Raw genomic sequence first — 13,275 nt, 5'->3', positions numbered from 1 at the left:
GTTACAACAACATCCAAAAGCTTTTTTTTTATTTCATTCATTCAAAAAGTGAAACTGATTAATTGAACACACAGTGTGGATTTTGCTATTAATTCCTATGGCTTATATTGCCTGCTTTAAAGGTTCATTTCAAATAATTAATTACACAGATTTTAATGCATTAAATTTTGAATAGGGAAAACTTTTTCTTTTGCTTTCCCTCACAATATGCGTACTGCAATATTTGCTGGTCTATTTTGTATACAGTCACAAATGACAATTTAAAATTTCAAATGTTTACACATTTAAAGACCCTCAGTGTTTATTCTTAACTCTCTGGTACAAAAAACTGAATGAAAATTGATTTGTTCACTGCATATTTGTCTGTGTAAGGTTGAGATGGGACTGCACATGAAAACATCCCTTTAAACCATTCAGACTTTCAAAACAAAAGAGACACAATCAAAACTGTCAGATGATTTGTTACCCCATGATAATAACCATTTATATCATAGGTTTGTGGCACTTTTTTACCCTAAACAAAAATATATAAAACACAAGATACTAACATTGATGGAAAAACCTTATGACAATAGCAGAAAGTACGATGGCCACCGTAAGGAAGGCTTACAGTATTCAGTTATGCTGCATGAACTGATCAGTACATTATTGTGAGGGAACGCAAAAAAAAAAAACAACAATCCTCCATGGCTCCATGTTTAGCATCTGCAGGCATGTAGCAGCAGCACAGACATCCCTTAATGTCAGCATCCAAAGTTCAGATTTCTACAGAGATTCCATGAATGTTCATGAAACATCGTAGAGCTTCACCTTTGTTCTGTCATGTCCCTGAAACTCACTGACATTTAATTCAGTGAGCTTCTGTACGTTTTTGAACTGTGATTTAATGTATTTAAACAGTTTTTCATTGGCAGAGATTTGATTTTAAGAGGCTAAAATCTGGAGCCAAATACAACCAATCCATTATCTTACTAAAAAAATAATAACTTGCTCTTAAAGATCCCATACAGCCAAGTTTGAGGCCAAGAGTGAAGAAAGTTTGAAATGAAGATCACATTTCATCAGTCCCTGTTAAAACTGCTGACCTGTGGAAGATATTGATTGCCTTCATCTCACCCTGAAATATGTTTGGCCATTGGCTCGGTACCAGCATCCAATAAGCATCAGCTGTGGGCAGAGATCCAGAGGCAGCAGGAGCTGCTTTACCAGAATTAATCAAGTGGAAGAAGGAGCACAGCTGCGACTGCAGACACGTCCCACATTTCAAAAGTTAGGGGGAATTTGTTACACAGTAAATATTCATCAGTTTTATAGCATTCATTGTGGCTTTTGTTTGGGTTTTTTTTTTTCTTTTTGAAGACTGATGCCTATATCAGTGTGAGAAAACAATGCATTGTGGGAAATCTAAAACCAATAACTCTGGACATCAGCACTTGTTGATGTCAGGTCAGTTTTTGGACCATTTAAGGGTGGAAGTTCCTTGAACGTTGCCAGATGTTCACCATCAGTCACTGCATGCCTCCACCCTCCACCTCACTGCCTCCACCTCCACCTACTTGCTCATTAACCTCACAGAAACGAGCGTCTTCCCACCGTTCAGCTCGTTAGCGCTCAGAAGAAAAAAACTAAAAGACGAAGAGATGAACAAAAAAAAATATTTCTTCAAAAGATGAAAATAAATGACTAAAACAAATCTCCATACTTGACAGCTTTCGAAAAAAAATTTAATCCCAGTTAAATTTTTTCATTTTTAAAAAAATAAATAAAATGAAAGAGAAAAAGAATAGAAAACTGTGTAAAATTCATAGTCTCGTGACGCATATGATGTAAAATGGAGCAACCAAAAACATGATCAAATGAAATTGAAATATTAAAGTTGATAGAATTACAATGAATAGAAAACACAAAATTATGTTGAAATAGAATCAGAGTGAAGTGAAACAAGGGTAAAGTGTAAAATATGGCAATCTAAAATGAAATGGGTGAAATAAAAAATAGGGTGAAACAAATTAAATTACATAATGGTAAATAGTAAAATATTTTTAATATTGTTGGCTCATACCTTCCCCACTATGCATTCATAAGAAACATAGTGAAAAGTTTATGAATGTTAAATCAACAATATGGAAATAAATACATAAAGTTAAACCAAAAATTAAGATAAGATGTAAGCAAATTATAAATTTAAAAAAATGAAAAAAATATTTTTTTAAATTAAATTGTAAGTTAAAATAAAACAATAAAATAAAATAAAACCATTGATTAAATTTATTAACAGAGCTGTATGTAAATTCTGTTTGATAATACTTTTTGTCAAAGTAGGCAGCTTCGGTAGCAAAATCTTTTTTCTGGCAATAGATCAAGATAATTTCATTGCCTTACAGAAAACAGCGATCACAGTTTGATCAAATGTGATCTCACAGCAGGTGCTTTTGGTCCCCGTCTCCCGGTTTCTGGGCCCCACACACTTCCCCCTGATACACCAGCTCTCTAAACGGCAGCTGGAATATTGGAGCTGAGTTTTCTGAATTCCGCTCCGTAGTTTGCCGACGTTGCCGAATCCTGACAGCCTGTGAAGTCGAGGAGGAGAGTGTAGCAGGAGATGAATTCCTGAGAGACACTCGCCCTTCTCCTCTTCCTCCAGCTCTTAATTTGCTCACGCGGCTGCTCAGGGGAAGATGTCAGTGATGAAGAGCGAAGCGTTTAGAGCTACTTGGATGCAGGGAGCTTGTCAGCTCCAAATCAGTGTGATGAAAGCCTACTTGCCGTTGGAGGGATTCTCCTTCACAGCTCAGACGGGCCTGACGCAGAGCGCTCCTGCCGTGCCGTCCTCCATCAGAGCCTGACTCCGTCAGCTCCAACCTCGCTTGTTTGCAGATGGTAAAACTCTGCAGACCGTACAAATGCTAAAAGCTAGAATCCGAAATGATGATTTGATGAATCAATTTAAATTGTACATTGTCCCTTTTTAAGTAAAGTTACAGGGGAATGCAAAGGTTTTTGGCACAACAACATCCAATCAAGGACTGAACCAATATTCCAGTTTAAATGTAATCTCTTATCAAAATAAAAGCCTTGTTTTATGAGACTCTTCTATAAATATCCTGTTTTAATACATTGGAACTCCACAGTCCAGCCGTAGCAAATGCTGCAGCTTTGCTAAAAGTGACGGAAACAGAGTTGTGTGTGATTCCCATCACATTTACCTTTGATATGCTCGAGTAAGATGCTGGGCAAAAAAAAAAAATGTTTCTTCAGAAGACAGAGAATCAGGGATCAGGGTCAAATAGAGCGGCAGGCCTGTAGTTTAAAGAAACTTTCTGTGACAGACATCATAATTAAAAATGAACCAAAGTCATGATCATTATGGAAGTGTGCGCATGGATTTATTGTTTGCTGGTTTCTATATCAGACATAGTTTGGTGTCGTGTCCAACACTGAAGTGTTTTCAAAACAGTTTTTCTTTTAAATGTTAACTAGTGATTCCATGTTTTATACAGTTCTTCAAAAATGAATCCACTGTTCTGCTGAAATGTATCGCTTTGTCACAGGCTGGAATGGCCCAGTCAAAGTCCAGACTTAAATCCAATGGAAAATGTTTGACAATAGAAACTCTCCCTCCAGTCTGAGTGACCCTGAGCTGCTTCACAAAGAACATTTCAAACTTTGATTTCTAGACGTGGAGAGCCGGTAGAAACGTCCTGCAGCTGCAGCCGCAGTCAAATCCGGTTCCAGTTCTACAAAGTACTGATTAAATGTTCTGTTTGCACATTCACATCATCCATGTCATCAGATTATTATTTGTAAAAAAATAAAATAAAAAATAAGAAAAAAACAAAAGTGAGAAAACCATAAGTCCTTTTGCTTTCACTCTCTTAAAATCTCAGCAGGGTGCACTAAAGTTAGACTAAATGTGCGTTTAGTATTTCTGCAAGGCAGAACGAAACCAAACACGAATTTTATGCGGGTTTTTTTTTTGTTTTGTTTTTTTTTCTTGTTGGTGGACAGGATAGAAAAGCATGAGGATCAGAGCAGTTGTTTGAGAGGCGGCAGGCAGGACAGCAGAGGAAGAAAAAAAAAAAACATTTTTAGACTGGAAAAAAAAAAAAGTAATGTGTGGCTTCAAACTCTGTTCCCATTGTGTCTGAGCTCAGCTGAGTCCAGATGGCATGTAATCCTCTGGTGTATTGTAGTCGCTGTTGTAGGCCGCGGCTCGGTTCCCTCCCTCCCTCCAGCGCTCTGTCTACTGTACCGGCCCTGTGTCATTCCACATCAGCATTCATTGTTCCTGGGAAGTAGCTGTGACATCCATGTGCTCCTGTCTGATGCCTGGCTAGGATAGCGAGCTCAATCCCATTAAGTGTGAAATGCATTCAGTTCCAGGAGCGAGAACAACAGATTCCCTCAAAGCATCCTGCATGTTTTCACCTCTTTTCCTCCCTTTTGAGGAATCAGACAAAAGGCAGACAGTTTAGCAGTGGAAACAGAGCCTCGTCGATTCTAACGGAATCTCCTTTTTTCCCCCTCTTTTACTCCCTTTGCTTTCGCCCTGTAGTGGGAAGACTGTGAAGAGCAACAACGACAAAACCGAGCCGGAGGTGAAGGACGCCGAGGTGAAGACGGTCCCCAACGAGGCACCTCAGGCGAACGGCAGCGAAAGTAAAGCGTAATGTCCTCCAGCCGGGAGCGGCAGGGAGGACGGAGGAGGGAGGGGTGCAGGTTGGGCGGGGGAGAGTTCGGGGTGTGGGCTTTACAGGTTAAAAGCGGGGGTGGTCACAGTCACTGAAACTTCGAAACAATTTCACACACACCACCCCACTGCATTAGAAAAAACAACAAAACAAAACAACAACAACAACAAAAGCAGCAACTCAGAAGATAAACTACAAAGAAAATTCGTGTTTGTGCGGGAAGATGACCAGGAGTGATAAACTTCATGCAGCGCCTTAGTTCCCAACACATCCACCTAAATCAGTCACTGTAAAACTATAGATATTCATACGTTAAGCCACCCGTTTTTGTACGTAGTAAGCAGATCAGCATCTGTAATATTTTCTCTAGATAAACTTGGATGAACTGTAGCTTTAATTCACAGATTTTTGCCTTTAAGATGCACACAAATGTAAGACCGACTCTACTACTCTTTATGCAGTACGCTCATTATTGTGATAATGAATTGTGGGTCTTCTTTCTCCCTTGTCTGTATTTTTTTTGTTTTTTGTTTCAATACTGTTCTCACTGCCTATGTAGCTGTTCTTTAATGTCTTATTAAAGCATGTGGGTTTGTTGCAAAGTTGCTGTATTTCTGTAAATCCGTATGTGGTCGGGGTTTTTTTTCTTTTTTTCTGCTTCTTAATCCTGCGTTTTCCTTCATTTCATCTTCACTCTCACAAAAAAAATGGAGAAATGATTGTGAGAAATGTTGACGTAAAAGTTAATGTCTTGTTTTCTTTGTCCTCTTTAAAAGTCCATTTGCAGGCTGTTTATACATGCACCGATCAGAGTTTTGTGAATAGTAATTTTAGTCAGCCAATTCTGATTTCTCTTCAGTAACTATAGATAAATGCACTCAAAATGTTTTTTTGGGTTTTTTTAAAGCTTTTTAAGACATCATTAATCAATTATATTTGGAGCAAAGGCAAACATCTCACCACGCGGCGAAACAGGGCTTCACAAACAAATATTATCCAACTTTTGCTTCTTATATTAGCAATTAGCGCTGTTAGCATTAATAGCTTTGTACCACGGTATAAACATTCCTATTCTCTAGAGACGCTTACCTTCGATCTGAGCCCAAACAGTTTACATTCCTAAATTCAGTTTGCTTTGTGGCAGCGATTGAATGCTTGGAAGGATAAGACAAAGTAACTTTGCTGTAAAACATTTAGCTGCAATCCGTCTCTTTAAAAGTAGCAGCCAAAATATCTGTAGAAATTAGTTTCTTACACCTCAATGTCATTTTTTAAACACTTTACTGATATTCAAAAGACTACTCAATAAACTTTAGTATACATCAGTCCGTTTCAACTTCCACACTGAAGAGTGTTGCTGTTAGCACAAAATGCGGGACATTAATTGTTTGAAAAAATATTTCCTTTCCTCAGTTTTTCTTTTGGTTCATTTTCTGTCCTTTCCTGCATGGTGGGTTTGGTCGCCATGTGTTTGTGTCTTGCGTTTGCTCTTCAAAAGCTAATTAACATGTTTATTTTTTTTTATATAAATCATACAGCACATCCCCTCACCCCCCCATACGCCTGAAAGGTTCATGCCAAGACCTTGAGTTATCCGCTCTTGCATGTTAACCTGTACATGGACTCAATTTTCAGGGGGCCTTTATGTTTTTGCTTAGAGTTTTTCAGATTAGCTAAATCCCAACTTCATTCTTTTTTGTAGGCTCCTATTTAATTCCAATTTTCATGCCTTAAATTGTCTTCATCTCTTAAATATCTATAAAACCCTCCTTAGAATTCCTCATCCTACTTTAACCTTAACTAAATATTGTGTTGCCAAATATAATGGGCCTTGGATGAATATAAATGAACTGGACCAATGAAAACCTGCACTGCAGGATGTAAATAATGGGAACCTCATTTAAAATCTACCATTTAAGTTATTTACTTATGTCAGTAGATTTACCTGTAACCTCATTACACTTTGCAGTTCCCCGTCTTGTCTTAAAATACATGTATACGGACAAACTAGATCAAAAATGTGTTCTACTCATGAATTAAGCTTTGTAACCCTGTTAAAATGAAATGACAAAATTAAGGTTTGTGCATAGTTAGAAATTACCCATGCATTGAAAACATTTGCATTTGTACAATTTTTACAGTGCAATATTCTGTAATAAAATGTAGGGGGAAATGTATGGTTACAACCTTTACAATTTCAGCACCGTGCATCAAAACATCCTGATTTTGCTTTTTATAGAGGAGCTGAACCCATATTTACTGGGAACTCTAAAATCAACCCACAGTAATTGGTCAGGTTGATTTATTATTATTATTATTATTATTATTATTATTTGGAACTTTGCATTTGTGACAAAGATTTCTGCTTTGTGTTTCTGAAACAATTTGTGAAGCACCTGCAACAAAACCGATTCACAACTATAAATATTTTCTCCAGGTGCACAAAAACATTAAATCCACCAAATCTAAAATGAAACCGGCAGCATGGCCCACTTTTTCATTAATCCAGCCAAACTGTTTGTGAGCACTCATGAAGCACTGAGGTTTCGTCATCAGATGGTCGGCTGATTCTTCCTAAAAATTTAAAAATTAGATGGTGAAATACCACCAAACAGCAACATACCCGGTTCTGATGTTGCAGGACTCTGTGAATTCCACACCTTTATGTGTGCTGCGAAATTCTTGTGTTTTGAGTTCTGAAAATTCACATTTTTTTCCTTCTCTCTCACACGTGTGTCACACTTTTCCTGAGGTTTCCCTAAAGTGGTTTGGACACATAGGTTAGGCAACAGGTTTGGACTTTAGAGTGACTTCAGAGGTTACAGGAACATCAAGTTAGTGTGGACTGAGATGTAGTTGTTCTCATGACTCCTTTTAGAAATATAGATCCAAGTGTGTTATGTCTGTATTTGGCTCCTTCATAGCCAGTGTTTGTTTTTTTTTTTTTTCTTTTATCATATTTATTGTTAACATAGTAACCGAATTCAACTGGAACTTTGGATACTTGCAGCTTCTCTTTTCATTATGAGGCATCAAATCTGGAGGGGCTTGTCGAAATTTGGTTAGGCAGTAAATTATTGCGCAGCAGTAAAAAAAAAGTCCAACAAAATATGTTCTGTAGTTTACTTTTGTCTCTAATCCATCGATGTCATTAATTGGCCTCTCTATTGAGTTGCTTTAAAGATCAGCCCGTACAACTGCAAAAAAAAAAAAAAAATTGTTTCACTTTTAGTTTTTCCTTCCTAATTATTTTAACAGCAGCACCTTCCAAACTTACTGGCTCTCCTGGTAGAAAGTCTCAAAATTCATTTACCCAACCTGAAATTTCAGAAAATTTAATCAGTGATGAATAAAGTCTCACCTTAAAAACACATTTTTTTTTTTTAAAAGAAGTGTTTTGACAACTATTAAAATTATAATAAAATAAATGTACCTGATTTATTTACCAACTTTGTTCACTGGTCGTACTGTGAAGGAACATAATGTCACAGAGCCCCGTCTATGGAAACTAAGAAATAAAAGAGAACGTGCTATTTACATGAGGCCGGTGTTGAATTTTTAAAAATCTGGAAATTAATGATATTTAAAAAAAGAATAAAGCTACTAGCCCAAACTTTTCAATATTTAAAGAGACGTTTTTCAAATTTTTAAAGAGACAGTACAAATTTTCCAAAGCTCCATTGTGACTTTCTTAAAAAGTAAACAAATAAAATTTAAAAAAGAACATGGAAATGTTCCCCAATGAATAAATCTTCCTAAAGTAAAGTTTGGACTTTTCACTGTTTTTCGATGAGATCGTGTTACTGCTGGACATTTTATGGAAAGCTTTTTGCATCGTTACCAAGGTGGCCAATAGATGTGAAGGTTCTGCTGTAAAAAAAAAAAAAAAAAAACTGTTGAACAAAGGCAGGCGTGATTGCAGAAGTTTTACACGGCAAAAATCTGTCTTTAAAAATCGTTTCCAAAAAGTCCAAACTGTAACAAGTCCTAAAGATTCTGATGGCAAACCACCAAGCAGAGTGATGTTCAGGTTTAGCTTAAACTGATTGAAAACAGAAAGCTCTGCCTAAGGTGGGGAAATGCTCTTGATAAAAATGAGTTTGGTGTCTTGATAGTAAAACATCTCCTTTTCTAAAGTTCTGCATTTGAAACGTTAAGAAGCGGAGCAGAAGTCAGGTCTTTTTCTGTAGTTCTGTGTTCAGTGTGAACAGCAAACACACGAGCCTTGAGTGTTAGAGTTGAGCGTCTAGTTTGATTGTGATGTAGCCGGTAGCGAGCGTCGAACCCGCCGTCAGCAGCTTAGAGACGTCCGGCTGAGTGCCTTTAGACTGGAGAACGACGCCATACAATCCCTTCCTCTTGGTTTCTGTATTCTGAAGTTTCCCGTTTACTTCCTCCTGTCAATTTCTTTTCTTTCGCTGCTCCATTCAGCTGTAAATGAAGCTTCTTCAAACCCTCTCAGATGTTCTGTAAGGCTGTATTATTCCGGTTCCCTTTGGACGTTTTATCCTTTCATTCCATTATAATAAATATTTCAAAAGGACAGATTATTGCTAAGATCCTTACTTTGACTTGGCCGCAGTCTCGTTTAAGAAAGGTTAGGCATGACCAAAACTACACAAACACAAGCCAGCGAAACGAGTCAAAAGGAGATATTTAATGTTTTAACGCTCAAATCTAGCATCACGTGAAAACAGTGTGGACAAGCTAAGAACATATTTATTATGTTTCCAGAAATGATCAGATTTGTCAGAAACAGCATGAATAATTTCTTAAAATTCCTATTTTCTTTTTTTTTTTTTTTTTTTAGATTTATTTTGTTCATGTTTTTATGCTTTCAAATGTTGTGGAACTTGTTCTGGTCTCTTCTAAAAACAAAACAAACAAAAGTTAACTGACTTACTTTTGCCTGGAAATGTGTGTAAAAAAAAAATGCTTTCTTGTTTGTTTCTCTTGCCTTAAACTTGTTAAAATATCTGGATTGATCAGGTTTTTCTTTTTTTGGGTTTTTTTTTTTTTGCTGGTTTATGTGATTTTTTTTTTTATTTCTATTATTTTTTATTCTTCATTAGCCAGAACCAAACAGAAGGACTTGGTTCTGTTCTTTAAAATCCCGTTTTTGTTTTTTTTTTTGATTAGGGAATAAAAAAGATTAAATCTTACTCCCAAGGTCCTTTTCTCACGTTACAGCAAAGGGATTTGTAATGTCCATCATGCTCAGAGGAGCCTCCGCTGCCAGCAGCTGGTTGCTGTCATTGATCCAGAACTTTCTGTTCTCCAGTCTTTCTCTCTGTAAACAGCAGCTCAGTGTGCTTCTCCTCTGTCTGAGTGTCTGTTTGTTCACTATTCCCTGGTGTAAATACAGAATACTAACTGAGGAATGAAGGAAAACACATTTTGACTTTGCATTTTGTCAGAAATGTTTGTGTTCAATAAAATTAAAAGGAAAAAAAAAACATTTTGTGACGAATTTATTTAATTTGTTCTATTAAAAATGGTGAAAGAAAACGTAAGAAACAAACTGAAAACTTTGAATAGATTTTGATCAGTACCTCCGGTCAGAAATGTTCTACATGTTGCTGCTGAACTAAATCCAGTTTAGTTAATAAAAGTTTTATTTAATCTTACATTTTATTGTTTTCACTCATGCTTTATTCAAATTAATTTATTTTAATGAACCTAACATTAGTGATAAAGTTTTTAATGTTGCCTGTAGCTTTGGGGAGGGGTGTATTTTTATTCTAAATAAAATAAAAACTTCAAAATTAGACCAATTCCATACATTTATTCACCATTTTCAAGTTAATCTTCTTATTCCACAGAGTTGTATTAAGTGTTACACAAGTTTGTTCATTTTCCTGTTCCATTCTTTATGAAATAAAACTGGACATTCAACGAGTTAATTTTAGAAGGTTCATCATTCAGTCTATCTGCAGCCAGCTGCTTGACAGGCTGTTTCTAGATTACAAAGCGTAGCTTCAACAGGTCATTCAGCTCCTTTCTCTGCTGGGAATATTTCCAAACGACTAACTTTGCCTTTCTTGTGAGTGAAGGGAAAATAGAGCACCCTACCTTCACCCAGCCGACCTGCAGGGCAACACATAAACCTGAGAGGTTCAGTAACAGCGACGACTTCAGGTCTGCTGAGCAACAGAACCACAACATTCATGTAATTAGACTTTTGAATGTAAACATTAATACACATTTTAACATTTAGTTTATAGTTTTTAGTATAAATATACTAAAAGTCATGTTGCATGTGTTCAGCTCCCATAATAGATGAGAATACAGACACAGATGACTATAAACAACCACAACCCTCAGCTGTTGATGCTCTTCTTCAAGATGTGAAAAATTGAAACGAAAGGCTCTTTGGAAACTAAAATCAGAATTTCTACACAGGAGAATAAGCAGAATTTTATCGCTTTGATGTATTAAACACAGGGAGAAACTGGGACATCCAGCAGTGGATTGTTCCACTTAAAAGTTTTCCTGTAAGATTGTCAGCTGTTAACATATTTATAATGTACATCCTTAGATTAAAATTCCTTCAGAATAAAAGTAGTGAAAAGCAAAAAGAAAGAAAAGAAAAGAAACATGCTTTGACATGAACAACTTACACGGACTGATTTTGAACAGGGTTTATGGTGGTCAACATGCACTTTTACATATTGACCACGAGAGGGCAGCATGGCCCCAGTTGTAACGTAGGCTTCACCCCGAATGTCTGATCTCGGGCCTTTTTTTCTAAACATGGAGATAAATATTAGGATATTTAATTTAGCAAACATGATTGAAATTATTGCATTGTAGTTGAGGTTTTAGCGTGTCCGTCAGAACCGTTGAGATTAAAATATTGTAGTTTTTCACTGGTTGAATTAGAATTTTGAAACCTGAAAATTCTGTGACAGTCTGGCGACCTATCCAGGGTGACCCCGCCTCTCACCCAGAACGTTAGCTGGGGATTGGCACCAGCAACGACAAGGGGGTGAATAGAAAATGGATGGATGGATGGAAACCTGAAAATTGCCTAAATGCATATAAATTAAATGATATATAAATTACCTGTATATAAGTTCAAATGCTGGGGATTTCCAACAGAATAAGACATGATGCTAAGGCCTTAGATGTTATAAAGTTTATTAAGCTCTCAAACTGACCTTACTGTTGTAAAAATAAGTTAAAAATTCAGTTATTGCTTGTTAGACTGAAGCTCCTGTCATAAACGTAGTTATTGCTTGACACTTTGGGGTCACTAGTAATTTGTGACGTGTTCATGCACATATAAAGGTTTGCTTTTTAATATCTGGTTTGTAAATTCAAAAACATCCTAGGCTGAAATTGAATGGAGAATGCTGCATTATGACGTGTGTATTCAAATATATTTGTATTACAATATATTTAAGCTAAATTTGGTAAGCAGCACGGCAAAAACACAAAATATCTTACCAAGTATTTTTGGTCTAATCTGTGGTGAAATACAGAAAATTACCGGTAGGTATATTAAGTAACTTTTCATCAATGTATAGGAACTTCTTTTAAACCAATATTTCCTTAATATTGATGAAAAATTACTCGTTCCACTGGGAGATTTTATCACTGATATTATGGGAAAAATGTTTTCTTGAAAGTAAAATTACCTGCTAACAGAACAAGTACTTTTCATTGATATTAAGAAATTATGTACTTAAAAAAGCTCCTATTTACTTTTAAGTTAGTTTTATCTTTTCTTTAGTGTAACAAGATATTTGCACTAAAACCAGACCTTTGTGTTTTTGCAGTGAAGATAAATTCTTCTTATGAGCTTTACATATTGATAAATATTTAAAACCCAGCATCTTTCACATTCATCCAATCATATTTACCTATAATCTTTTTGGAAAAGCCTGATTTGTATTGATCTCACTGGATCTCATTCTAATGCTGCAGTGCATTAGTTTAAATTTTTTTTCTTTCCCTTCTTCTGTGGGCTAAAACCCAGTTTTTATTTCCTTTAATCTTCTTTCACCACTTGAACAAACATCGACTACATTTCCATACAAGTGCAGCAGCGCTCTGCCTCCCAAGAGCAGCTAAATAAGATCTTCATATGGGTCAGGAGAACCAAACAATCCACCGTCAGGCTCAAAGCTCCGTCTCATTCCTGCGAAGACCGTCATCATTTCGCCCCCCCACCCCTTCAGATCTGCACACAGCAGATTAGGGTCCTTTCAGCCGCGCCGTTCCTCCCCCGGACGGCAACAATGCTGTAGTGTGCTTCTCTCTGGCCTCAGACCGATGCTGCACACTGATAACTACCGACACACAGCTCGGCCTCGTGGCTCTTACCTGTCTGATCTCACACACACACATACACACGCACACGCGCACACGCACACACACACACACACAGAGTGAAGTCCTGTGTTGAGCTCTTCAACACACACCACTGTCTCATGTTTAAAGAGGGCATTACTCACCGCGGCGTGGAAGGAGTTAATTAGCCAATGCTGGTGGCAGTTTTTTGTCTTTGCCAAACTTTCCATGTGCAACGTGTTTCAGCCATTAGCTCCCTGTCAGAGAAAACAGGTACAAACACATGTTG

At 36.9% G+C, this 13,275-nt stretch overlaps 1 protein-coding gene across 6 annotated transcripts in view; it reads left to right on the top strand.

The window, feature by feature from the left end:
• ncam1a (neural cell adhesion molecule 1a) overlaps window positions 1-10,147 on the top strand; it is a 285,015-nt gene extending 274,868 nt beyond the window's left edge. For 4 of the 6 annotated variants that reach the window (XM_044141318.1, XM_044141320.1, XM_044141319.1 and 1 more), the window contains one exon: window positions 4,556-10,147. In XM_044141318.1, the coding sequence (XP_043997253.1) occupies window positions 4,556-4,670 (115 nt within the window). In that variant the 3' untranslated portion in view covers window positions 4,671-10,147. The remainder of the gene's footprint in view (window positions 1-4,555) is intronic. The other 2 variants (XM_044141323.1, XM_044141322.1) reach the window with 1 other exon arrangement.
• The last annotated feature ends 3,128 nt before the right edge of the window (window positions 10,148-13,275 follow it).

This window comes from Gambusia affinis, linkage group LG15, assembly GCF_019740435.1.
Source record: "Gambusia affinis linkage group LG15, SWU_Gaff_1.0, whole genome shotgun sequence".
Classification (NCBI taxonomy): domain Eukaryota; kingdom Metazoa; phylum Chordata; class Actinopteri; order Cyprinodontiformes; family Poeciliidae; genus Gambusia; species Gambusia affinis.
The sequence above is the reverse complement of the archived record's forward strand: the minus strand, read 5'-3'. Positions and strand labels throughout refer to the sequence as shown.